Source organism: Perca flavescens, chromosome 18 (assembly GCF_004354835.1).
Source record: "Perca flavescens isolate YP-PL-M2 chromosome 18, PFLA_1.0, whole genome shotgun sequence".
Classification (NCBI taxonomy): domain Eukaryota; kingdom Metazoa; phylum Chordata; class Actinopteri; order Perciformes; family Percidae; genus Perca; species Perca flavescens.
This window is the reverse complement of record NC_041348.1, coordinates 18,574,611-18,600,515: the sequence shown is the minus strand read 5'-3', so window position 1 is coordinate 18,600,515 and position 25,905 is coordinate 18,574,611. Positions and strand designations below refer to the sequence as shown.

General features: G+C 41.1%; 3 protein-coding genes across 5 annotated transcripts in view; 2 read left to right on the top strand and 1 right to left on the bottom strand.

Annotated features, from left to right (window-relative positions):
• wasf1 (WASP family member 1) overlaps window positions 1-11,073 on the top strand; it is a 68,204-nt gene extending 57,131 nt beyond the window's left edge. For all 3 annotated transcript variants that reach the window (XM_028604822.1, XM_028604820.1, XM_028604821.1), the window contains 5 exons: window positions 3,181-3,237; window positions 4,117-4,280; window positions 5,952-6,131; window positions 8,292-8,860; window positions 9,312-11,073. In XM_028604822.1, coding sequence (XP_028460623.1) covers window positions 3,181-3,237; window positions 4,117-4,280; window positions 5,952-6,131; window positions 8,292-8,860; window positions 9,312-9,469 — 1,128 coding nt within the window. In that variant the 3' untranslated portion in view covers window positions 9,470-11,073. The remainder of the gene's footprint in view (window positions 1-3,180; window positions 3,238-4,116; window positions 4,281-5,951; window positions 6,132-8,291; window positions 8,861-9,311) is intronic.
• A 2,293-nt stretch (window positions 11,074-13,366) lies between these two features.
• kif25 (kinesin family member 25) lies at window positions 13,367-23,004 on the bottom strand. The gene is made up of 15 exons (XM_028605210.1): window positions 22,185-23,004; window positions 21,980-22,045; window positions 20,682-20,804; window positions 20,314-20,455; window positions 18,026-18,129; window positions 17,851-17,936; window positions 17,702-17,741; window positions 17,541-17,608; window positions 17,377-17,451; window positions 17,033-17,179; window positions 16,574-16,750; window positions 15,676-15,830; window positions 15,343-15,591; window positions 14,694-14,849; window positions 13,367-14,363 (listed from the first exon to the last, which is right to left on the bottom strand). The coding sequence occupies exons 1-15, from the start codon at window positions 22,251-22,253 to the stop codon at window positions 14,212-14,214; spliced, it is 1,809 nt and encodes a 602-aa protein (XP_028461011.1). The 5' UTR covers window positions 22,254-23,004; the 3' UTR covers window positions 13,367-14,211.
• On the top strand, window positions 22,755-25,441 carry ccdc167 (coiled-coil domain containing 167). The gene is made up of 4 exons (XM_028605211.1): window positions 22,755-22,936; window positions 23,342-23,436; window positions 24,052-24,104; window positions 24,580-25,441. The coding sequence occupies exons 1-4, from the start codon at window positions 22,886-22,888 to the stop codon at window positions 24,702-24,704; spliced, it is 324 nt and encodes a 107-aa protein (XP_028461012.1). The 5' UTR covers window positions 22,755-22,885; the 3' UTR covers window positions 24,705-25,441.
• Window positions 25,442-25,905: the final 464 nt, after the last annotated feature.

Here is a 25,905-nt window from a genome sequence, read left to right as displayed (position 1 = left end):
CCATGGAGTAGACACTTCACTAACAGCAAGACAACTCGGTCATACGCTAGGTGATCGTGAAATTAACTGCACATTTCTTTGGAATGGGAGCACTCTTTAGATGACTTGTTTGCCCTGCTGGTATGGGTCAGTGGTCAAACTAACTTCCTCTTTGTTACAAATATAAAATCATAATAGCTGCAGATGCATATTTGCAGTTTTTTGTACAATGATTATTTTATTACATTCATCAGTAAAATCAGTAGCCTCAGATAATTACTGTACAACCCAAATCCAATAGCAGCAGCAGAAATGTGTGTATTGTGTGAGGGGTTTGTGTTATTGTCAGCAGCATGGTGGTCCAGTTGCCATGTGCCTCTGCAGGCCTCCCTGTGGGGGTTATTTACCCAGTTACATAGCCTAAATTCTGCTGACTCTGTCACGTTGAACATTCACACAAACACGCATAGACACACACAGGTACACACCAAAAGATGCACATACGAGCCAGTATATGTGCACAGACAGAACACGTTCTGCACATAACATAAATCTATAACATTACACACACTCATACACACTTGCAGTGCTTACACAGCAACACTTTCTCTGCCGGTGGCAGTCCATTCAGATGAAGGATGACGACCTAGCGGAGCCATGCAGCCCTCTGAAATTAGCCACATTTATAACTGCTGTGACAAACCCGTGCATGCACACGCAGAGATGCACTGTTTCTCATTTTCTCTTATCTACAAACGCAGAGTACCCTCCCTCCCTCCCTTGTTTACTGTGTGTTTGTTGTCACATTCACGTTCCTGCATTAAACCCGTCACTCTGTGATGCTCTCTGTTGGACAGATGGTTGTCTGGTTGCATTATGTGTTATGCGTTTCCTTGCCATTTTATCTGTCTACCAGCTCTGCTTCCTGCCACTCCTCATTGTAACATCAATAAAACCAAAACCCCATAATAATAGTCTATAAAGTAATATTGCAGTATGTTCACTTATTTTTTGTGTGGAAATGTGCTCTGTAATGCGACAAGACACGGTAACTGCAAACCTTTCAAGAAATAAGAGGTTAGTCATACTAAAAATTCAATTTTATTTATAGTATCAAATCATAACAGGAGTTATCTCAAGACACTTTACAGATAGAGTAGGTCTAGACCACACTCTATAATATACAAAGACCCAACAATTCCAGTAATTCCAGTAAAACTAATCTTCCAGAAATTGCAGAATTTCTGAGGCTCGGCACAGTTTGGAAAATGGCAGAGGACGATAAATTAAAGTATTTGACCTTCTAATGCAACTCCTTCTGCCTCAGCAGACAGTGTTGTCAGGGTGCATTGCTGTTTGATGTTTGGAATAAATGTTTGTCAGTGCAGATATATAAATGTGCTGGAGCAGAGTAGTGTGTGTGTGTGTGTGTGTGTGTGTGTGTGTGTGTGTGTGTGTGTGTGTGTGTGTGTGTGTGTGTGTGTGTGTGTGTGTGTGTGTGTGTGTGTGTGTGTGTGTGTGTGTGTGTGTGTGTGTGTGTGTGTGTGTGTGTGTGTGTGTGTGTGTGTGTGCCATGATGAATCAGAACCTAATCAATGTGCATTACCATTAGGATTTATTCCCACACCCGCTCTCAGGGCCTGGCCACAGCAGTGGATGGGCAAAATCAACATTTATCAAAGCAGAGGAGATGCTATCCACAACCCACGTTGTGTTGAATCAGCCAGCATGTTTCATTTCAAGACACACTCACACATACATAAGCAGGGTACACCACCCTGCAGGTTCTAAATGACATAAAATAAATTGATTGGTTTTAATGCAGAGTCCCAGGAATTATGTATCAGAGCCCTTTTTTTTTTTTTTTTTTTAAACTTGCCTTAATACATTTCCTGGGCAAAAAAATGCATACAGACAACCTGTATTGTGTTTCTGCTATTAGAAATAGGATTTCAATTATTGTTTGATTCCTCAGAAGTTAGAAAGCCAACTGGGAATCTTTTATATGTTTGTTTTACACAAACATATAAAAGATTCCCAGTTGGCCTTTACGGCAGTTTGTAGAATGTGAACTGTACTATAGCTTGCTTAATAGCTGATTTTATAATGACCTACACTTAAAGGATAAATATGGCAATATTCTGTATTTTTATTATTGTCAACAAATCCCATGAAAAGACTAAAACCAACAATATATTGATTCTACTGACAAGTAGTGTCTGTGTACCCAAAGCATGATGTATCTTATTCCGCTGTGCCATAGAGCTCCATTGTAGAGACACAATGTATATGCTCCTTCATTACAGTGAACATGGGCTCTGTAGTTTATTTCAAAATAATCCCACATATACCTAAACATATTCCCCCAACAAAGGCACTACTTCTGTTTGCTGAAATCTACAGTGCCCAGCTGTTGTGGAAAAAGTATTTAGCCCTTTTTAAAAATGAAAGCATAAATTTGTGACCTGTTTTTGAGATTTATATATCTTTAGTATAAAAACCAGAGGGCCTGAGGCGGAGTGCCGCAGGCAGACTAGGGAAGTCCGAAAGAATTGCTCACACATTGCTGGTTTTTGTCTTTTCATGGGATTTGTTGACAATAACTGAGATATAGAATAACACTTACAAATATTTTAGAAAATGTGTTTTAATTGAATTGTGTGTCATGATTGCATATTATTTTCCAGTGGCTCAGGATTACTAAACTGATTTATTCACATCAGTATTTAGTTGCTGTGTTGTTGTGCTTTAACCTGTTATGTGTTATTTTGAGTTGACTTGAGCGTGCGTGTGTTTGTTTTGCATGTCATTGTTCAGTTGAGCTGTTGTAGGTTTCAAAGTTTTTTTCCCACATGTTAAAACACACCTTTGTAGTTTATCCTCCCATTCCAGTGATATCTCTCTCTTTCTACCTCAGTATTGTGTGTGTGTGTGTGTGTGTGTGTGTGTGTGTGTGTGTGTGTGTGTGTGTATTGTGACGTCCCCCGAGCTGTGCCATGTGTTGTCATTTTCTGTTTAACAGCACTTTTCTTTTCCCCTCTTTCCCTTTTGTCCCACCTTCTGTCACTGCCCGCTCTGTTTTTGTCCCTGTTGACTGTGTGCAGCGGTGTTGTGCTCAATCCTGTGCTGTGTTGATTTTTTTTAAACCCCCTCCCCTCACCCCCGGTGCTTCTCTTGTGGTTTTTGTTTTTGTTCTTATAGTTGCAGGACCCCCGCATGTATGATCAGGTCTATAGGTACTTAGACCTTCCAGGGCAGGTATGTGAAAATACAGTGATTTAAAATTCAAAACTATGTGTGCGATTCCCGCTACAGCAGCTCGCTGCTCAGTTTCTTTACAACCGTGTGTGTGTTGAGTCAGTCATGCTGAAGTCTGGGTGGCAGGGAGTGCTGTTTGTTGAAAGACCTGAGTAAATATGTAAAAACATTTTCAAAGTGTCACTCCATTACTACTTTCTCAGTTACATGCTTCAGTAATATATACTTTGATTTGGTCCAAGTCAGTCAGTGAGCACTCCCTGTTCCCAAGCTTGTATGACAGTATTTCTTTAAACGATTTGTGTCTTCAGAGAGCTAATTCAGTACACTCCCTATTTGAAAAGTCTTCATCGCCCATAGATTAAGAGGAATAGAAGTGTAAAATGAAGGGGAATTGTTTAAGAGGGAGGTCTTGGTATATGTATATTTATGTGGCACATGTGTACAGTTAAAAAATGAGGGTGTAGCAGCATTTAGCATCAGAAAATAGTGTAAATCCAGAGGGGGGGCAACATAGATCTATGTTTAAAATGTGTGTGTGTGTGGACTGTCATAATATGCTTCTTTTACTCAGGTTTCTCTTTTTACTTTTAATCTGTCACCTGTGCCTGTTGTTATAGTGTGTGACAGGCAGTCACTGTTTGTCACAAATAACATGTATTTACCATAGACCAAAGATAACCGCTAATCTGTTATCTTTTCTCTCTCCCTCTTTTCTCCTTTTCTTTTTCTCCATCCACAAACCATCGCTTGAGGATTTGTCCTCCATTTGATTCTCCCACATCTCCTCACCTGCCTCTTCCCTCTAACCCTTTTCTTCCCACACCATCATCACCATCATCCCATTCTGACCCCCACCAATCACCCTGCTTACCGAAGATGAAGGCGATAGACCGTCTTCCAGAGCCGGAGAAGATACCGCGGGCGCCTCACGATCGTAAGAAGGAGTGGCAGAAACTGGCCCTGGGCGCAGAGCTCGCCCAAGACATACCTGACGACAAACACAGAGAGCCCAACGGATCTGCAGGTTACCACGACAACAGGTATGTAAAGGTGGCTTCACACATCTCAGAGTTGGAAAATTGGTTGTAACTAGACCAAAATTCTCAGAGATCAACCTGTAGATCTACCTTTTGGGCATAAAATTATAATTTCTTCATCTATGAAAGTCAGTGCTACATCGCCTGTTAGGAGTTACCAGCAAGTGTCGAATGATGGGACTAACAAGCTGGTAACTGTGGATATACAAAACGTGTGACTTCTAGTTTAAAATATCAATGAGCTTCAAAAATACTGATTGGATACTTCTTTGTCAGCAGGATATAATAAATTGGGCCCACTCCACAGAGAATGAGTTCTTGCAATGTACACTTCAGCTACAACAGCTACGTTTAAGGTTCATCACAGTTGTAATCGCGTTTATTGTGCCTCAAAGCTCCAATGCCACTCATATTCAATAACTTCGCTGCCAGTCAGAAAAGATTTTATGCAAATTAGTGGTTTTCTTTGATTTGTCAGTGCCATGAATAGCTGACATGATGTCTTTTCTCCAAGTATTGATGAGGAAGTAAACGGCAGTGTCAGCACATATAGATGGTTGTAAATAAATGCTCCTTAATGTTATGAGCAAATAGCCACCGGGTCTGTGATGTACAGACTCGCCTGGACCATGAGAGCAGCCCAGCAGTACTTAGGAAGCATCGTTCAAATTGGTTTTGAAGCTGAGGCACGTTTACATTTTTGCTCAAAAATAAAAAATATATAAAACTGGTGCTACAAAACTGATACAGAAAGAAGCAGATGAACTGTAATTGTAAGTAACTTGAGTAACTTAATCCGTTGTAGAAGAATAGATTTGTTTGCCTTGATCTGAGCCAAAGTGGAGCGTGATACAGCCTTATATGATGCTACTTTGTGTATTTCATTTCATTTTAAATTTCTACATCAGATGCTGGGTCCACACACTCACTGAGAAACAGCATGTCATCTCTAATTGTTCAAAATGTAAATGTTGATCTCATTTATCCTCAAAAAAATAACTTCAACAAGCTTGTTTCTTAATTACATCCGATCTTGAACTCTGCTTCATAAATACAGCATTGATCATGAAAAGATGAAAAGATAATTTTTTTATTATTTACTTTAACAATTTTTTTGATTAGGAGTAAGTAGACTGTTGTACCCTGCATGCACTACATTAACCTTTATACCACCTCTGTAATGGCTTGGAACATTGACACCCAATCGATTATAATAGTTTGCAACCTGGGGGTAAATCATCTTCATCCTGTAAGATGATTTACAGGATAAGAAAAAGGAGAAGCTCTGCTACGCAAAAAAATTATTTTTACTTTTTTCTCGTGAAATAAGTGATATTATTCCTCCTCAAAGCCTCTAAACGTTACGCAAATGAATCTAGAAAGGTAATGAGAGAAAGTCTTCTTTGGTGGATGTGCTCACCACTTATTGACATGTAGAGTAGACAGTAGATCGGGATTGTTAGGGAACCATGGGGGTAACAATAATTAAGTTCCTACTCACCACAAGTGTTGTGTTTAGCTGACTACTTCAAGTTCTGACAGAAAAAAGAAATGGTGATGAGAATACAATTTGAATATGACAAAAGGCACTAAATAAAAACACAAATCAGCGAGGGAAATTCAAAGGGGAACCAAACAAAATGTGAGTTAAGGACAACATATCTCTCTGCTCAGGGCTCCCTTGTACATGGAACAAATGGACGGGCCCTTCTCGTTGGCGGCGCTGCCCTACACCCAGATGAACGAGTTGCTGAACCGTACCGGGGACAGAATGTATTCGCGCCCCCACGATCCTCCACCGCCTCCACCTCTCATGCACCCACTGGGAGAGATCAAGCCACCCTCTGTGATCAGGTGGGATAGAAGACAACACATAACCTCAGTTTTATGTCCCCTCGGAAACCTCTAATAATGCGTTTTTATGGTTTTGCATAGCAATTGCAAAAAAAGTAATTAGGTGCTCCGCAGGAAGTTGTAGTTCCGATTTCCAACTTACCTGACTGAAAAAGTGAATCATGCTCATCTGTTGCCCCACGCAGATGCAAGTGTGAGGAATCATTTGTAAATACTATTTCACCTTGTGTCCGATTCACAAGCACACACACATACAGTTACAATCCCATCCCCTCTGTTTGGTTTGTTAGTTAGTTAGTTTGGTTTTATCTCAGTTTTTTCCTGTTATGGATCAGTTGGTGGTACTAAGCGGTATTCCATTACTTTTCTTTTTCATTTGGACAAGGATTTCTTTTTGGAGCTCAACAGAAAAGTGGCGAAGGGGTGGTTCGGATAGATGAAGGTTTTGTGGAAGCTGAAGAAAAAAGGAAAAGGCTTTGAGATGGGCAGGATCAATAGTCTTAAGGTCACTGAGCGTATTTCAGGTTGTTTTTCTGCTGCACACTTTTGCTGCATATGTCACTGTTTGAAAGGATGGAGAGATCAGAGGGAATGGTTAACGCTGTGGCTGCAGCAACAGAGAAATATTTCATTGATTTTTTTGCAGAAATCCTTGCAGCTATCTTCTCTTTTTTACTCACAAATTCATCTTGTTTTTATTTACTTCTACTTTCTGACCTTTGGTTTTGGTGTCTTGCCGTTTCTTCCTTACCATCCTCTTCAATATCTAATTTTCTCACTCTACCCCCTCCCCACATTTGATGTAGTTAAACACTGTATTTCCTTCCCCGCTCTCTTTTGATTTGAAAATTGATTGTGAACATGTCGGTCTTTGTGTTGCTATATCCTGTAGGAGCTTGATCCACTCACAGAGCTTCAGCAGCAGTTAATGGCCAATATTAATAACTTACTCTCTTGTTGGCAGAGTTAAGGACCCCTCCAGCGGCGTCATCACTCCAATTCAAACGTCCAAACCTCTCTTGTATGTATGATTACTTACCCCAAACAAAACACTAGTGCAGTGCCCGTTCGAAATGTGCTTGTTTGGAATGGGCTGATTGCTTGGCCTTTTTGTAGAATTCTTCAAAACCAAATTGTACCCAAAAATGACTTACAGAAGGAACCCAAACCACTTAATATGCAACTCCACTGTATAGCCTGCTACTGATTAGAGAGAGAGAGAGAGAGAGAGAGAGAGAGAGAGAGAGAGAGAGAGAGAGAGAGAGAGAGAGAGAGAGAGAGAGAGAGAGAGAGAGAGAGAGAGGTCGTGTCGTATGATCGTTAACCAAGCAGAGGTGTTAATTTCCATACAGGTTTAGTGGCTTGATGGTTAACTGTGTAGTAGGGGATTTGATTGACGGGGGTATTTTGGCCACGGTAATGTTATTAGTGTTGTAAATTAGCAGTAGACTTAACTAGCCCGACCCAAGGGGAGTCTGATGAAAAGTGCCGTGTCTGCCCGGTTCAGCTCTGAGGTTTTCTTGCATTGCACAGCGCTGTGAAGAAATAATCTCCGAGATTACATTATGTTCTGCCCCTGTTTAGAAGTGGTGAATGTAGGCTACAGCTCACAGCAATTTAATACTATATATTGTTGGCAGGTGGCCTTTTAAGTAAGTTTCCTCTTAGCGAAATAATAGACGCTGAAAAGCGTAGCACCTTTTTTTTTTGCCAACCTTATTCCACACAACAGTCGCGATGTTCCTTTCAGCTATCCGCTCGTAATCCAGGAAAGTGCTGTAAAGCGTTCAGCATGTGGCGTTTGCGTGTGACGTGCAGGTTACCTTCCCACCAACCACGCCCCCAAACACCGACACACGCACGCACGCACGCACGCACGCACGCACGCACGCACGCGCACACACACACACACACACACACATACATACAGATACGTCTCGCTTTATTAGATAGATGAAGCAGCTGAGCCTGATGTACTGCTACACATTGTTCCACTGAAAAAAATATCATCTGTCTTAAGAACTTATGTGGCTATTAATTTTAGATTTTTGTTGAACAAGATGGAGCAAATCAAACTTGGATCTCCATATGCACTACTTAGCATTGATTTAAACTTTTTTGTCTCTCTCTCTCTCTCTCTCTCTCTCTCTCTTTCTCCAGTTCCAGTTCAGGTTTTACCGACAGCAGACCCCAGTCTCCAGCACGGACAGCAGGCCTCAACTCCAACACTCCTCCTCCACCTCCTCCCCCTCTTCCCCCTCCGCCTCCCCCGTTACCCTCCACAGGCCTGCGGGGCACTCCTCCTCCTCCCATTCCTCCTCTACCAGTCCAGCAGCAGCCCCCAGCCATCCCGCCTCCCCCTGCTCCCCTCCAGATCGCCCCAGGGGTGCTCCATCCGGCCCCTCCACCCGTGGCGCCTCCCCTCCACTGCTCTCCCGCCCGTCTCCAACAGGTCCTGGACAGGGGCCCACCCATGGGCACTGGGACCCTGTCGGACGGCAGCATCCTGCCTCCTCCCCCGCCGCCTCCTCCTCTGCCCCTCCCAGGAGCGCGGAGCTCCTCGCCATGTCTGTCAGGCCCGCCACCTGTGCCGGCCTTTCCCTCAGCAGGAGCCATGGCCTCCCCGCTGCCCCACAGCCTTCACGACATGGGGAGCAAGAGGCACCATCCAGCCAATCTGCCACCAATCAGCGATGCACGCAGTGTCCTGTTGGAAGCTATCAGAAAAGGTGGGTCGTGTTTTACCAGAAATGTTTTCAAAACTGTCCCGGCCAGTCATGCTTTGTCTGGACAGAGCAAACACTCGCAGTTTAGGAGTAAGAGTGTATTTTGTTCTTAAGTTTAATTCCTTGTATGCTTTTCCGATGAAGAAATACATCAGATCTATCAACAACAACAAACAGCTGAAAAACAAGGCAATTATTTAATTGGTTGATGGACAGATAATTAGCAAAAAAAACGTTTGATAATTGATTAATCATCGAAAGTCCATGTGAGCAAAAAAGGCAACAAAAAAAACCCCACTAGTTACAGCTTCTCAAATTTGAATATTAGCAAATTAGTAAATTGAATAGCTTTGGATTTTGGACTGCTGGTCAGGCAAATAAAAGCAAATTTGAAGACCTCACATTACATGATCATAAACTAAAGTCTTTTCCTGCCTGTTACTGCTTCTTCCAGGCATACAGCTGCGGAAAGTGGAGGAGCAGCGAGAGCAAGAGGCTAAGCACGAGCGCGTTGGCAATGACGTGGCCACCATCCTGTCGCGCCGCATCGCTGTGGAGTACTCTGACTCAGAGGATGAGTCAGAGTTTGACGAAGGAGACTGGATGGAGTGATGGCTATCAGGGTTGGCGGCAGAGGACAAATGTGTTCAGGTGCCCCCCCACCCACGCCCCCATGCCTGCACTCCACACCCTGCCATCAAAGAGTCCTTTCTACTCTGGAAAGAAGCGAAACATCGTTCTCGCCCACTTTTCCTCTGTCAAGCTTTCTTTTCTTTCTTTTTTTATCTCTGTCTCGTTGTGGTTTGTGTTCGGAGGAGAATCTCCACGTCGCCCTTGTCGGTCTTTCTAGTGTTCCAAGAGAAGTTTGTGCTTTCATTCTTTTCTGCACTAACACACAACTTAGTTTCTTTTGGATTTCTTGTGATGAAATCCCCCATGTTTACTATCGGTATACATGAAAATAACTTTTCTGAGGAACCACTTGTTTTTGTTTTCTTATATGTATGTCGATGTAAAAAAAAAAAAAAAGAAAAAAAAAAACAAGAAAATGAAAAAATGAAGGCATATTGCATTTATCCTAAGTTCTCCAGCACCGTTCTGCCACCTGGTGGCTGAACAAAGCATTTAATGAATGCTTTTTTATTTTATCGTCTTTTATTTACCTTTTTTTTCTGCTGAAACATTTGCAGTTTTAATGGGCCAGTAGTTGCTGATACTGACCACTACATGAACACTCACTCAGCGTGAACACCAGCTGGGTGGTCCCTTGTTTTCTCTCTTGTTATCAGGACTGACTTTACCACTTAGAACAAGCAAAAGATTGTGTTGGTATGTGATGTGATGATTGCTGTATGGTTGAAAATGAAGAAGGGGAAGCATATGGCTACCTTGGCCATGCGTGTGCATATCCATCCACTTACATCTAACTTTTACCCCAGGGAAATGTATGCCAAGAGATTGAGCTTCTTGTCTGTCCTGGTTCTAAGGAGCCATGTATGCTCATGTTGACATCAGGCAACGTCAAAGATAAAAACTGAGCCACTGGTTTTTAGTATACTGACCTCCCATCCTTTTCTCAAGTTCTTTGGACACTGGAAGTGATTAGATGCTGTAGATGTACATCAGATTTCCTGCCTCTCTAATTGTCCCTGATGAATATTTAGTGTGCTGAGGAAAACTTTGAATTTTGAGAAGGTACCCATGATAATGAGAGTCTGACCAACACCAGGTACAAACCACTCAACACCACTGAAGGCAGCTCTTCCGTCAGATCCCCCTTTACCGTGTACCTGCCAGCTAACGAGAAGCCTTACCTCGTTTGGTTCTACAGCAGCAAATGTTCAAAAGAATACATTTTATGTGATACTGCCTTTTCAGGCCTGAAAGAGAAGGATACATTATGCCTTGTTTTGGCTCATTTCAAAGAAAATGTCTGCCATCCTTTTCCGTTTGTTTGTTCTTTCTTCTACTTGCCTTATTGTTCGTACAAAACGTATCGTTGAGTTGATGAATGTATTGTGCTGTTACTACTTACTTGCCTGCGCTTGTATGGATTTGCTGTTTCTATGTTTGGGATGGGGGGGGGTGTGGACAAATCCCTGGTTTAAAAAAGAAAAAGATTAGATCAATACTGTATACCATGTAACTTATGTAACTGTTGACTGTAACAGTTTGCTTGAATTAATAAAAATCTAATGTTATGTTTCAGCCCTAAATGTTATGGATTTGTTGTTGTTGAGTTTGTCTCATCTCCACAGCTGAGCCCTGCTCTTCAGATGTGGATAACTGAGCAAAAAGTCGTCAAGCAAGAGTACAGGCTTGTGTACAGATGGATGATGACTGAGACACAAAGTCACTTTTAGACATGAATTACTCCTTTTATTATGGGCACCAGCAGAAGCATGTTGACATAATTATATTATGTAAATGTAAATTGAGAAATCAACGAAGTGTCAGTGTAATTTCTTTCGTTTTTACAATAAATGGTTAAATATCTAGAATCTAAAAATCTACAAAAATCTGTTATACAATTTTAAAAAGAGCCAAATTTAGTTTTGCATACTGTGAGCAAAATTAAGTATATTCAACTTAATATTTCTGATCGTTATTAGATTAATGCAACCAGAAACAGTAATTAATAATGCCATTTTGATTGGGGTTTGTGGTGTAAACCGCAGCATCCCGAGGTTCATCAGCAGGAAGTAACTACAGTGCAGCGGCAGCAAAAATGTGCTGCCTGTAGCCACAGTGACATGCCAGTCAATCACCGTATAGGAGTACAAACCTGTCTGCTCAGGTTGCCTTTATTTTAGAGCTCACTGTTATTCAAGATAACTTCATCTGACACGAACAAATGAAACCTCTAACTGCACTTAAAACACTATGTTGGCTGATGAGAATTAAGATAATTTTACTGAAGAAGCGGGTAAGCCTGGAGTAGTTTAGTCATATTTAAAGAACAGAGTTGCAGTTATGATGCAGATTTATGAATTGAAAAATCATCATAATGTCATAGTTAAATGCCTTGTTTTCTGGCTCGGAAACCTTTAGTGTACTTTATCATTTAGAGGCATTTCACCCTTTATTTTAAAGTTATATTAAGAGATCATACTGGTTATTCAATAATCGTGTTTAACCTGTGATTTCTCTATATTTTTTAAGCTAGCACGTCATTTGTATCTGAAATTGAGATTTCTTGGCCATTATCCACCTAACCGAACAGCTCCGGATGTGTTTTAAGCCAGCTTTGAAGAGCTGAAAAATTTCAAATAATTGACAATCAAATTAAGCTAACTAACTTATCCGTATATGAAGGAACAGGGCCTTGGAGTTTATCTAATGGGTTTTTTCTAAATGATCCACATCTGGACCTGTGGAGGAGAAGAGTCATGCAGAAATTATCTCAGATTCTGTTCGTCAGATATCTAGATGAAATTAAAAGTTCAGTTTCATGTGCCATCAGACTTTCACCTCCTTCTGTTCCCATTTCTCTCTCATCTCATTCTCACTCACACTTATTTATTTCTTTCCTCTTCTCCTCCTGTTCTCACCTCCCCTCGTCTTCTCTATCTTTCCTCCCAGTCGTCTCTCTAAACAGAGGATGCTCCTGGAGTTTGCATGTTTATTATCTTGTCACTCTCGCTATAATCTTTTTATTTATTTTGTTTGTCCTGTCATACTTTATCCTATAAGCCCGGAGTTTCAAAGACACTTTGGGCATTTGAGCTTTCATGTCAGGTTGGCACATGACAAAAACATGTCAGCTTTGGGATTATAACTTCAATACATTGTGCAGAGCTCTCATCGCAGTTTGCAGCATGCTGGTAGGAGGCTTATTAGAAGTGTGTGTGTGTGTGTGTGTGTGTGTGTGTGTGTGTGTGTGTGTGTGTGTGTGTGATGAGAAGAAGATTTAATTACCAGATACAGCATGTTATTCGGATCATGCTTGGAAGATGTCCAACTGTTTCACCTTGGAGGAAATTGCTTGATTTGTTTTCTTCCAACATTAAACTGCAGTCGACAGACCTGAAATAACTTTGGCAAATAATCATCAGCGGGTGTACTTTATTATCACCCGGATGGGTTTTGCCACATTGGACAATCAGTTTCACAGCTCCTGACTTTAAGTATGCTCTTGCAGAATATTCCACCTGACTGCTGCTCCAAATAATTTACTGTGAAACAAAAGCTAAAAATAATACAATCTTGCCCCAGTGCTTAAGTGATTGTATGTGTTCCTCTTTGCTGTAATCTACACAGCGGCAGGCAGCTTATTGGAACAACCCCCCACTGTGAAAGTAGTTTGTATAGAAAGCCTGTTGTGAGTAATACACTTTATCTGAATTGTTTATAATTAAAAGGGACTGCACAATGTATTAAACCCCGTTTTTAATTACCTAATGGCAGTAAGTTTTCTAGTATGTTTTTTTTTCTGGAACAGAGTAATGCACAAAGATATACACATATCTGCATATCAGCTGTTTATTTTAAGGTAATATTGACACAATTTTCTACTGAGTCTATTCTATCAAGGTGTTTGAAAGACTTGTAAAGTTTAACCAAAAAACGGTGATGGTTACAGATACAGAATACATAAACATGTATAAATACTGTATAAACATAACTGCACCCAAAACACTAAAAAAAGTAAAGGCATGACATGCAAGTACTGAAATGTATTTACAGAAGAATACATGTAAGACTACTTCAGTCAGAAAGCCTTTGCATATACAGGACTGTTAACTATTGACATGATCTACGGCAAGTGGAAAACACAGTGATTGTATACTAAATTGAGTTATCATCAACATCTGTGGAACGTCATTGTCATTCATAACTACTATAGCACCCTTGGTAATTGGCAGGGTTATTAACACATTACACGACCTGGCGGTAAAGTTAAACACCCCGACCGGGACGCAGGCGTCATCAGCGGGTAAACTCTGTATGAGTAGCCGTGTAATAAGTAAAAGATCATGTAGATCTGATTCAAGACACTTCCGCTTCGTGTCGAGGTCTTGCACCCCCTCCACTAGCTCGCTCTACACGATCCCTCACCTAATAACGCGTTCTACATTCAAGCATCATAGAGGGATTTGCGGCTTCAGACAGCCCTATAATACATGCTATCAAGATCTATTTAAAAATATAAATACATAAATATTCTGGAAAAACCAATCTCCTAGTTGAAGTAACTACTGAGATTAAGAAGGGCCCACATACTCTATCAAACAAAAATAACAAATGTGCAGGTATGGATCTTGTACCCTCAAATCTGTTCTGTTGGCATAACCGATACAGGATCTATGTTGCCACAGCATCTGCAAAGGATGAAACATTTTTCCTCTGTCTGGTCACTTAACTTTGAGGGTGTTATTCTTCCTTCTCGGTAGCTCCTTTTGGACCTGACGGGCCCGCGTGCCAAAGCCCAGAGACTGCAGAGACTCTGTGATGAAGCGCTGCGTAGGAGAGACACACAGCATCACCAGCAGCTTGGCATCGCCGCCTGGTGGAGAAGATGGAGAAGAACAAGAGGATATTTAAGCCTGAGGTGTTAAACAACAATGAAAAGATTAGATTTAATTACATGCATTTTACTTTTCTTTTCTTTTCATTCTTGGGCTTAGACAAATCTTCACTATTTCAGTGAGTCCGTGTTTGGGTATCGTTTATGCGTTTATGTTTCAGTTAGGGTAACAATACTGGTATGTGGAATCTTTCAGTTAGATGAAGACATGTTGAGGTTAAATAAGTCGTTTCCAGGGGAATCAGACACAGGAGACATGAGTCATAGGTCATGAGAAAGAGAGAGTGTGTGTATGTGTGCTTGCTTCACCTATGGCGTCCTGTAGCAGATGAGTGAGTTTGCTGTTCCTGTAGGGGACGTGTGGTCTCTGCTCGGCCAGAGCTCCCAGGACATCAGACAGAGCAGAGAGACTGCGGTTTATACAGGACACCTCCCACAGAGCTGCTCCCGAAACTCCAGACATCCCTGGTACACACATACATACAAACCAAATATGTATATGTCCTGAAGCTAATTGATCTGCTTGGTGAACAGGCATCTGTTGTACTGGGTTCAGTAAAAGGAAAAAGGTAATTACAAAGACCTGCATCGTCAGCTTAATTTGTACTGTGAACTGTAAATGAATCATTTGTCATTTAATGGTTCAGACACTTAAAGGAAACAGAAACAAGCTGCATTTGAGGAGGTGAAAACTGCGGTGAGCTTACTTAAAATGGAACCCTCATGCTGTAGTCAGTTTTTCTCTTGAGAAATTAACTCATCAGAGCAAAAACACGTACCCACTTGACATTTGATTTTCATTTTTAGCAGCAGTTTATCTACAGCATCTTAATTAGGCATTAGCCTAAAGCCCCTTTCTGCAATTTTGCATGTTAAGATGGGTATATTTTCCACTTAAAATTCTGCCAGGTGCATCCTAAAATATTCAGGGACCAATGTTCCCATGACACCCTCTCACCGACACACTCGCTCCCTGCCAGGTCCACCAGCTGCAGCTTGGTCTTGAACGGAGCCTGAGAGATGCTGGGCCTGGGGGAGGGACATGGAGAATGGGAAGGGGAGCGGCAGGGAGAGGTGGCTGTGCTTGCAAAGAGATGATCATCAGATGAGTGGCGGTTAGCAGGGTTGGCACGGCGACAGCGTGGACTCCACCACTCTTTCTGGGTGGAGCCCTGCATGTCCTTCTTGGCACTCTGTAGCTTGCGGGCTGAATGAAAGAGTCATTAAGTCACCATGCAAGACCGTTTGATGTTAATGTTGACGTGTTAGTGTGTGTATGAATGCGTCTCACCCAGGGCCAGTGCATTGGGGCTCTTGGACGAAATGGTGAGGGTGACAATGAGGTGCGAGCGTGAGGAGTCGGTGTGGACGAGGGTGGGACAGTGAGCCCTGAGCTTTAAAACGCTGCTGATGATCTGCATCACCTCCGAGGTGTTACACACAGGCCTGTAAAACATATGCATACAACACATACACCATTACCTGGCATCTTAATCCTATATATGTTTTATATTAACAATGGATCAAATGACTACATTTATGTGAAACCTGCAGCAAATGATCACCCAACATTGCAGTTACCTTCAGCTCTGTGGAGTGTAGTGCCTTAACTTATTCTTTTGGTTTTCCTGCCCGCAACTTTACTGTTTGGTTCATTCTCATAAAGTCATTTACAGTCCCAGTAGCTGCTTTCAGTGTAAAAGCTCTAAAAACCTACACTACCTGCATTAAAGAGCCAGACATATCCACTCATCAGGTGGCCTGAAACACGACTCCATATGAATGCTAATGTTGCTCCATGTCTGCTGGATATGTCAATAAGCAAATTTTTTAATAATAAGTTAGCTAAAAAGTTGATAATAATAATAGTCTTAGTTGGCCCAAGTGGCCCAAAAAAAACATTTTAAGTTTAAGGGTGAAATAAAAAATTTAAAAATGTGTCCACTTGGGGATTTAGGATATCTGCAGCAAGCGGTAAACCAAATATCTAACATATTATTTACTTATTATAAACTTTCTATGGTAAGTAACTTCGCAAACAGCCTATATGCACATCCAGCAGTTCAGGAGCAACATTAGCATTCAGTTGGAGCTGGACACAACTATTTCATGAAACAAACAGTTGAGCTGCAAAATCTCATATTCTAGAGCCATCATAACACAGTCGCCTCAGCTCCGGCTCTACTCACTCGTACGTGAGAGAGATGACCTGGCTGGCACCAGAGGAGGTGGTCATGACGTCCCGACGCTGGTCGGCAGCGTTTCCCTGCTCATCTCTGGCCAGAAGGTCAAGCACCTCGTTGTTGTACACCTCCATCACTGATACCTCCACCGTGTAGCTCCCTGCAGGCTTCTCAGAAATCAGCCTGGGTCACACACACAGGAACAGACACACAACCATGGACAGATAAAGAAAAGATCAAAGACCAACCCGGTTATATTCCATTTCAACTCTCAGCGCACATTATGAATTAATGGACTGAATTTATTTTATTCCTGAAGGACTGAATTACAATACAATACGATACAATAGACCCAATCTACTGTGGTTTCAGCACAGCATAAAACACACTCACCTCCTGCAGAGCTTAGTCATTACACACAAATATCACAAAAACAAATGAATAAAAAATGCATTTCTTTCTCACCGAAAGAGCTCAGCGGCAGCGTTGGGGATAATACCCTGCCGTGTCTCCTGCTGCGTCCCTGAGTGCTCCTCCAGCAGCTGGGATCCCATCATGGTGTGGGTCTTCCCACTGCCTGTCTGCCCGTACGCCATTATACACACATTATAGCTGCAGGGCAGGGAGCCAGATGATGTTCAATTCATGCTGAAGTATTGCAGTCATATCTGTTTGTCATGTGTTTCTTTGTATGTTCTTTATTCACGGAGAGTAGTGTTTAATGTATAGAACTGATTGATTGTGAATGAATACATTAAAATGACTTGTGATTTGATATAGTCCTTTTTCTGGTATGCTTAAACACTCACCCATCCAGCAGAGATGTGAGGAGCGGCTTGACTTCCTCAAACACTGCATCCTGGGAATCCTCTGGTCCATGCACTCTGGAAGACACAAAGACTAATCATTAATAAACCGAAACTGAAATAGAATACGGTAATGCACATCGCGTCATGAAAGTTTTTGATATCACCTCTCGAACTCAAACATCTTGTTTTGGACTGGAATCCCCGTTTTTATGCAATTCACCATCACCATGTCCTGAAATCACCAAACGAGGAATAACACACAAAAGTGAGAAAGTTAAAGCAGCTAGGGGCAATAAAATAAATTCTAACAGTCTGTGAAACTCACATCACTGACTGCAGAGACCACTTCTTCTGATGACGCAGGCCTGATAGAGAAAAGAATAGATTTATTTTAGTTTTAGCATTTCAAGCACAGAACAACTCGATTAACATACAGTATTTCATGTTGTAATGATGAACCATGTGATGACCCACCTTGATCCAGCGGTGAAGGACTGGACGTGGTCAAAGGGTAGAACCGGTCTCACCCTGCAGTGAACTCTGATGTTGCCTCTCAACTCCTGTGGCAAAACATAGAGCGACAGTGAAGGTCACAATAAGAACCTACTGTATTACCCATTATCTTTTGACACAAAACATCTGTCCTCACCACCAGTGCATTATGGAGTTCTTTCCTCCGCTGCCTCTCTGCCCTGCACCTCTCCCTCTCCTCCTCCAGAGAGCGCTCCAGAGCTGCAACACCAGCTTGCAAGTCTGGACAGGGAGAGCAGAAAGATAGTTTAGAGGAAAATAGTCCATTCAAAATCAAAATTAATAGTGAAGGATTTTCTATGATGGACTGTGGTTAAAGGTTTGGCCATTGTTGTGTTACTTTAAGACAATAAAAAAACAAGCTCAACATTGAAAGGCCTAGATAGATCGATTTGATGGGCAATTTGCTGCAGTACAGTATAAGTTGTAGCTCAAACTATCTGAAGGCAAAAAGCAGTAAAGGTGAATGAATGGCTGTCTGTGTAAATATCAACTCCAAATACAGGGGCATCTGTTCTCTGGTGTAAATCTTTATTCAGGCCAAGTCTTTAATCCTGTAGCACACCTGACACCAAACACCTCCATTCACTCAGGACCGGCTGGGACATTCAAGAATAGTCTTGGTTGAACATATATAGAACATCTGTTTTTAAAATTATATTACACATACATTATTATCAAAATAAATCATATAACAGTAACAAAGCACTTCAAATACCGTATTTCATTGTAAAATACACTCACCTAAAGGATTATTAGGAACACCATACTAATACCGTGTTTGACCCTATCCTATCAATATGGGCCAACATTTCTAAAGAATGCTTCCAGCCCCTTGTTGAATCAATGCCACAAAGAATGAAGGCAGTTCTGAAGGTGAAAGGGATCCCCTACACCATTACACCCCCACCACCACCAGCGGTAACAAGGCATGACGGATCCATGTTCTCTTTCGGTTTATGTCAAATTCTGACTCTACCATCTGAATGTCTCAACAGAAATCGAGACTCATCAGAGCAGGCAACCTTTTTCCAGTCTTCAACTGTCCAATTTTTGTGAGCTCGTGCAAATTGTAGCCTCACTTTCCTATTTTTAGTTGAGATGAGTGGTACTCGGCGGGGTCTTCTGCTGGTGTAGCCCATCGGCATCAAGGTTGTGGGTGTTGTGGCTTCACAAATGCTTTACTGCGTACCTCGGTTGTAACGAGTGGTTATTTGAGTCAAAGTTGATCTTCTATCAGCTGGAATCAGTCGGCCCATTCTCCTCTGACCTCTAGCATCGCCATGTGATTGGATGATTAGATAATTTCATTAACGTGAAATTTAACAGGTGTTCCTAATAATCCTTTAGGTGAGTGTATGTCTGCACTTTAAAGCCTTCATTAAGTGGCTGTGTAAAGCTGTAATTTAAGTATTGTTTTGTTGTTTTTTTGACATGTTCCCAGCAAATAATTAAGCAAACTTTAATAGCTGAACAGAAGGTTAACCAACAACGCACAACCAGCACAGCTCAATAAATCATGAAATTTTCCAAAGCTCATGTATGAAATATGGCATTAAAAATCAAGCAAAGCAAAGAAATGAAATAAAGAACATTCTTCAGAGGGGTTGATACTAACAGGAAAGTGGAGGTACATAGGCTAAGTTTAACACCCTCCATTAACTAACATCAACAATAATGAGTCAAGAAAAGCCATTTTGTTTGGAGCATTAATGTGTTCAGGAAGATCAGTTTTCACCAATCATCAGAGCCATGGTGAGTAGGTGACTTGCGGGACTGCATTAGAAAAAGATAGTCAAACTTGGACAACCTCGAAGGGAGGGGTGAGAGAGAGGAGGGGATGGACAGTGTGAGAGGATTACAAGCCTATTCAAGATACAGCCAGAACATTACCTGTAACCCACTTTAGAGTGAAGACAGACACAGAGAGGGTGAATGAGTAAGCAGAACAAGTTATTGGAAGTGAGAGATGCTGTGCACTGTTCAGCCCACGGGACAAAAGCAATATGTAAACTTTTACGAACTGCTACTATGAAAAGTTACATAGGATTCCTAAAATGTGTGCATCAGTCCTAAAAATCCTTTCAGTCTCCTTGAACTCTACTGCGCAGTCCAGTCCAGCAGTCAAGTGTGGTCCAAACTAAAAATTCTAACAATGCCACAGTGTTCTGTTAAAAAACAACATTTGGCTCCTTTAAATTGGAAAATACCACAGGTCAATGTTCAGGGCAGTGTTAGTGCCTTAAAGTAAGATGCTGCTCTTCTTATAGCCGCATGCACACTGGTGCAGATTGCTGAACCGTACACATAAACCCTAGCCTCAAGACTTCTTTAGAATCCTAACCTAAAATGATGTCAAAGATGCTGCATCTATGTTAATTTGGTGCCACACCTTCACATACTTACTCTGAACCTCATCTCCACGGTGACCATTTAGAGAACCGGTGGCTTGCTCTAGTTTGTCCAGCAGCTGCTTACTCTGCTCCTCCAGCTCCGTGGAAAAACTCAAATACACAGCGAAAAGTTCACTCAAGTCCTGCTTCACAGCCTGTTACAAACACACAGAGAGGACAAATGAATTGTGAAGGGCTCTGTGTGTGTGTGTGTGTGTGTGTGTGTGTGTGTGTGTGTGTGTGTGTGTGTGTGTGTGTCTTTCTGAGTTCCCATACTATCTGCCTTCTTGAGGCTATTTAGTGAAACATCTCAACAAGACAGAAGTAAAGACAACTCAGAATCTACCATGTGTGCACACATTCATTTCAGTGGATTTGTACCTGGACCTCAGAAAGCAGTTTGGCAAGGGCTGCCCGGGTTAACTTCTGTGCATTCCTCTGGTGCTGATGATGGTTCAGGGCCTTGGTCTCTTCTTCATGGTCCCGACGGAGTTTCCCCAGACACTGAAAAGGATATGACAACATACTTCATTCTTACTTTATGCCAAGCTACAGTATGACCATCAGCTGAAATAAGCTTATCCCCCACTTGTAGCATGTGATGCTTAATTGAATTTAACTTAATTTTAACACAATACACAAGTTTTTGTGAGGCGTGGTATGAACATTGAAAGCAACACATTTCCCTAATAGATGGTTGGTTCGCTCTTGTGCCATACAGCATGCTAAATGTTATCCCTTATCACAAAAACCAGTACTGTAACAGCTTTGCCGCTAAATGATGAGTAATTGTGTTATTCAGCATTGTAGCATCCTGCTTTGAACTATCAGGGACTACTTACTTGCTCTATAGGAATAGAATATATAGCTAAATGAAAGAACAGACTTTTCAACTTTAAATGCTACAAAGCAAGTGAATATATGGCTGCTGACTTCATTTTTGTACATGCATTAGTATTACAAAAAGGCACAGGTTTAATCAATAACAATAATTACTTTATCTGCACCGGCACAATATCAGGATCCTGGAAATGGGGCTGTTAATAATGTTATTAATTACACTTGTGCTCTTTCTACTACCACAGGTCAAAATGTCTACAGTTGAAAAAGGCCTATAAACCCAATTAGACATACTACTTTGGGTAATAGTTGCCTGATTACAACTAGTCTGTGTTTAAGCGTTGGCACTGAGCACCTGAAAGGACAGTCAACTAGTACTTGTTTGTGTCTATATTCTCATATTATTACAGAGACATCCTGTACAATGAAATATGACACATAAACTGAATGGCAATGAAATGAAAAGCACAGAATGTTTACTTGACCGTTCAGGCTCAGTTGATCACCACTGCATTGTCAAACTAAATTGTTGGTTCCATACAGTGATAATTATCATCAAACATAGAGTGGGCCTTATACAGATTATTCAGATGATTCAACTCCCAGAACGGTGAAAAAAAACTGTTGAATTAAGCCAATTAGTGGCACAAAAATTAATTAGAAAAAACACAAAAGCAGAACAACTCAAGAGGTCAAGGAATACTAGAATCATGCCCAACTAGAAAAAAACAAAGTGATCAGGGATTCCCATCAAGGAAAATAGAAATATTCTCCATTCCCTTGATTCCCATAGGCCTATATAAGCCTCTAAGTAATGAATACAGAAGACATTTTCTTACCTCGGCAAGCCTTAAATGAAGAATAGCATTCTCTGTCTCCAGTTCAAGTATTCGCTCCTCTTTACTCTGAAAACACAGTGAGAATAGTACAGTCTGGGTTTTGTGTGTAAAGTTATTTGGAAAATATGAACGGATAAACTACAAGTCTCTGAACAATCTCGGATAAATTTATCTCGCATTTGCCATTCACTAAACAGTCACTCACTCTCAGTTTGTGCTCCAGCAGGTGTACCTGGTGCGCAAATATTTGGTCCCGGTTTATAAAGAGAGGCATTTTTTTTTTCTAAAAGAAGCTAGTTAGTAGAGAAGGGAATGAATATTATCGTCCCTTTCCTTCTCAATTGATCAAGTCGTGTCCTCTCAGGTCATATAATCCGATTAACATCGGTTAACAACAACTCTGCTCCTGTGGCTGTGCTTCAAAGAGGGGAGGAGGATGACAGCTACACATGTTGCTCCGGCAGGCTATTAAACCTAGGGCAATATGTTTTTTTCATATATACTGTAAGGTTATAATGTTAGGTTATATGATCTTTTTTTTTTTTTTTTTTCTAACTGAGAAGGTTTCCCGACCCATTATTCGCAAATCAATTTGGCTGATGTTGTCGAAACCAAGATTGTTTGGTCCTCCGAGACTACATTATTCACATGTCTTGGTGAATTAAAGCATGGCCGTAAGTTGATGCAGAAGCACGACTGTTAACCAGACGCGGTTTAGTTAGGATCAGAGTAATATGGCTCTGGTTAGGATCTTTGGTAACGTTACACAGATAGAGGGCAGCAACGCCTCCGATCAGTGATGTGTCAAAATGAACCAATGAAAAAGAACTAGGAAGAAAAACACTTCCGCTGCATAGTCACAGTTTTCAGCCAGGCTGTCAGAAGTAAGTAAGTTTGGGTTACAATATGGCTAAATTGAAAGACAAAAGACGAGAGAAAACAAGTGTCGCCAATGAGGTAAGATGTTGGAACGCTGTCTTTTGCTAGCTTGCTAGTTAACTAGTGGGATAGCTCTTTAGCTTGCGCCTCATGTATCACAATTTCACATTTCATTCATGCACTGTCGCGGATTAGCGTTTCCTAGGACGGCGAAGGCATGCCCCGCCCTACTTTGCCTTAGTTTGCCTCTGATTGGCTTACGCTGGTATTCTACCTTAACCCTAACCAATCGCACTTCTCATGCCTAAACGTAACCAATCCAACCAAAATAGGCAACGATTACTAGCCAATCAGAAGCAGAGTAGGGCGGGTCATGTCTTCGTCACCCTAGGTTAATGTCATATATGGGTTAATGTTGTCTGATCTAGCTAAGATAGCGTTTGTAGGTGTTACTTATATCTCCCTTGTCTGTAAATATTGTAGATTGACCGTTTAGAGGAGCGGCGGGCGCGTTGTCAAGACAACCTGGAGAGGGCTGAGTTCAGGACCAGAAAAGAGCAGCTCTCTGACAAGGACAGGTGAGGATGATGATGGAGATAGTGACCGTTAAAGGTCCCATGACATGGTGCTCTTTTGGATGCTTTTATATAGACCTTAGTGGTCCCCTAATACTGTATCTGAAGTCTCTTTCCCGAAATTCAGCCTTGGTGCAGAATTACAGCCACTAGAGCCAGTCCCACAATGAGCTTTCCTTAGTATGTGCCATTTCTGTTTCTGAAGCTATTGAAGAGGAGAGGAGAGGAGGGGCGGCGGCGGCGGCGGCCTTGACCAACTGCCACTTTGCTCGTTTGAAAGCCATGATGTCTTTCTCATGGGTGGGCCAAATTCTCTGGGTGGGCAAAGCAGAGAAAGGGGAGGTAACCTTCCAGATCGGCCCATCTGAGCTTTCATTTTCTCAAAGGAAGAGCAGGATACCCAGGGCTCGGTTTACACCTATCACCATTTCTAGCCACTGGGGGACCATAGGTAGGCTGGGGGAACTCATATTAATGTTAAAAAACCTCAAAGTGAAATTGTCATGCCATGGGACCTTTTAAATACTAAAAGATAAAAACCTAACAAGAATAAAAAACTCTCACTTTGCGGCTTGTCCAGAGAGTAAACCTTCTTCTCTCATCTTCTCTACTCCACAGGCAGGACCTGGAAGATGAAATGACAATCATTAATCAGAGGGTGCTAAAGTTAGGTAAGTCGACATCCATACAATTCTTATTCATACTGTGCAAATCACTAGGCATACAATAATTTATTTTACGACATTATGGTCCCAATGACCAGACCACTACCTTGCATGGGTGTGTTGCATTGGTGTTAATGAGTGGCAAATGTGTACTGTTAAGCGCTATGTCCTACTAAGATTGAAAAGGCTACAAAAGTGCAGTACATTTACCATTTATATAAACAATGTACCACAATAAAAAACAGGACTCCAATTTTTATGTATTCACTCCTGAAAAGTCACAGAAAGGTTATGAAAGTTTCCATTAGAGCCATGACAGCAACCCCTGCTTAATGTCATTATAGTCTCTTACTATACATTTAGTCTGCCATTACTGCAATAACAGCAGAGCAGTTGCAGGTTATGTTTCTTCATAAAGGTTTTCATATTATTAAAAATTACAAATTATTGCCTTACCATCAGTTTTGTTTGTCATTTCCAGACAAGGAGCTGGATATGTTAAGAAGAGAGAATCGGAAGAACATGCTGCTATCAGTCGCTCTGCTGGTTATCAGCGCTCTCTTCTACTATGTCTTTGTTTTCAATGAAGAGGACTCCTTGTCATGAACAGGCTGAAGAGCTGTGCTGATGAAATACTTCAGTTCTGCCTCTAGATGGCATCATTGTGTAGATCTCTTCTGGTCATCATACTGGGTTTATCCTGCACAGTCAGAACCCCACCACAGCTTCTTGGACTAAAGTAACGCATATAAGAGTTAATATTATGGTGAAGTGAGCAATCATTTTTCAGCTTTTATACAGTCAGTTTTGAGTTTCATTGCTATATAAAGACCTTACTGTATATTATGACATTCAACACGAAGACAGGATTACAACACAGACAGTTTGTCCCCTAAATAACCAGTTCAATATTAAGTTTGCCTTATGCCACAAATAAACCAAAGTAATAATGCTTTTATACACTATATTGAAGAAATGCTTCATCAAATGGTGCCAATGAAGTCTGCTTTTTTCTTTTTAGTCACATATAAATGTGTGATAATGCACGATACACGTTGAATGTGCATTAAATGAATGAAAATCTTTAATACGTTCTGTTTAAGTGTGAGTTGTACAGGATGTTTTGTCGTTGCAAATGGAGAACCTAAAGAATATATTTTTTGTTTTGATACTCTTGGTGGCCATACACCCATCTCCTAAAAGCTGAAAGATGGCAAATGTCGTCTTATTTTTAATACACGTATGAAAATGAGGGTATGAGAATTAGGTTTGGTCATTATAACTCATCTGTTTTTTATCTTTTCTGGGAGTTTTTCTTGAATAAAATAAACACTTTATGTCAATTTTGGAAGCATATTTATTGAAGTGTTGGTATTTCATAGGATCAATATTATATTTATTATAAGCTCAATTGTTATATTTATGCAATCTATTTTGCAAGTAGAGTTCATTACATGACTCATAGCTTTGATAGAGGCCCAAATTTGTTATAATTGGACATTACTGTGTGTGAGTAGATGTGTTCTGATCAGGAAGTTTATTGTTTGACAGCAAATACAGAGGCATCATTCTTCACCCAGTGACACAGTTATGGTGGGAATAGTGTGGCAATCTAAGGACAAGACTGTAAAAAGCCTTAAGGCTTTCTCTCTATCCTGAGTGGATAAAAAACAAACCTCACTAATACTGATTCTTATCGCTTCATTTATAATAAAAACTCTTAAAGACCCAAGACGTAGAATCATTTTAGCGTGTCTCCTCTCCATTGGCCATGTTCCCATTCAGGATTGAATGGATTTTTTGGGGG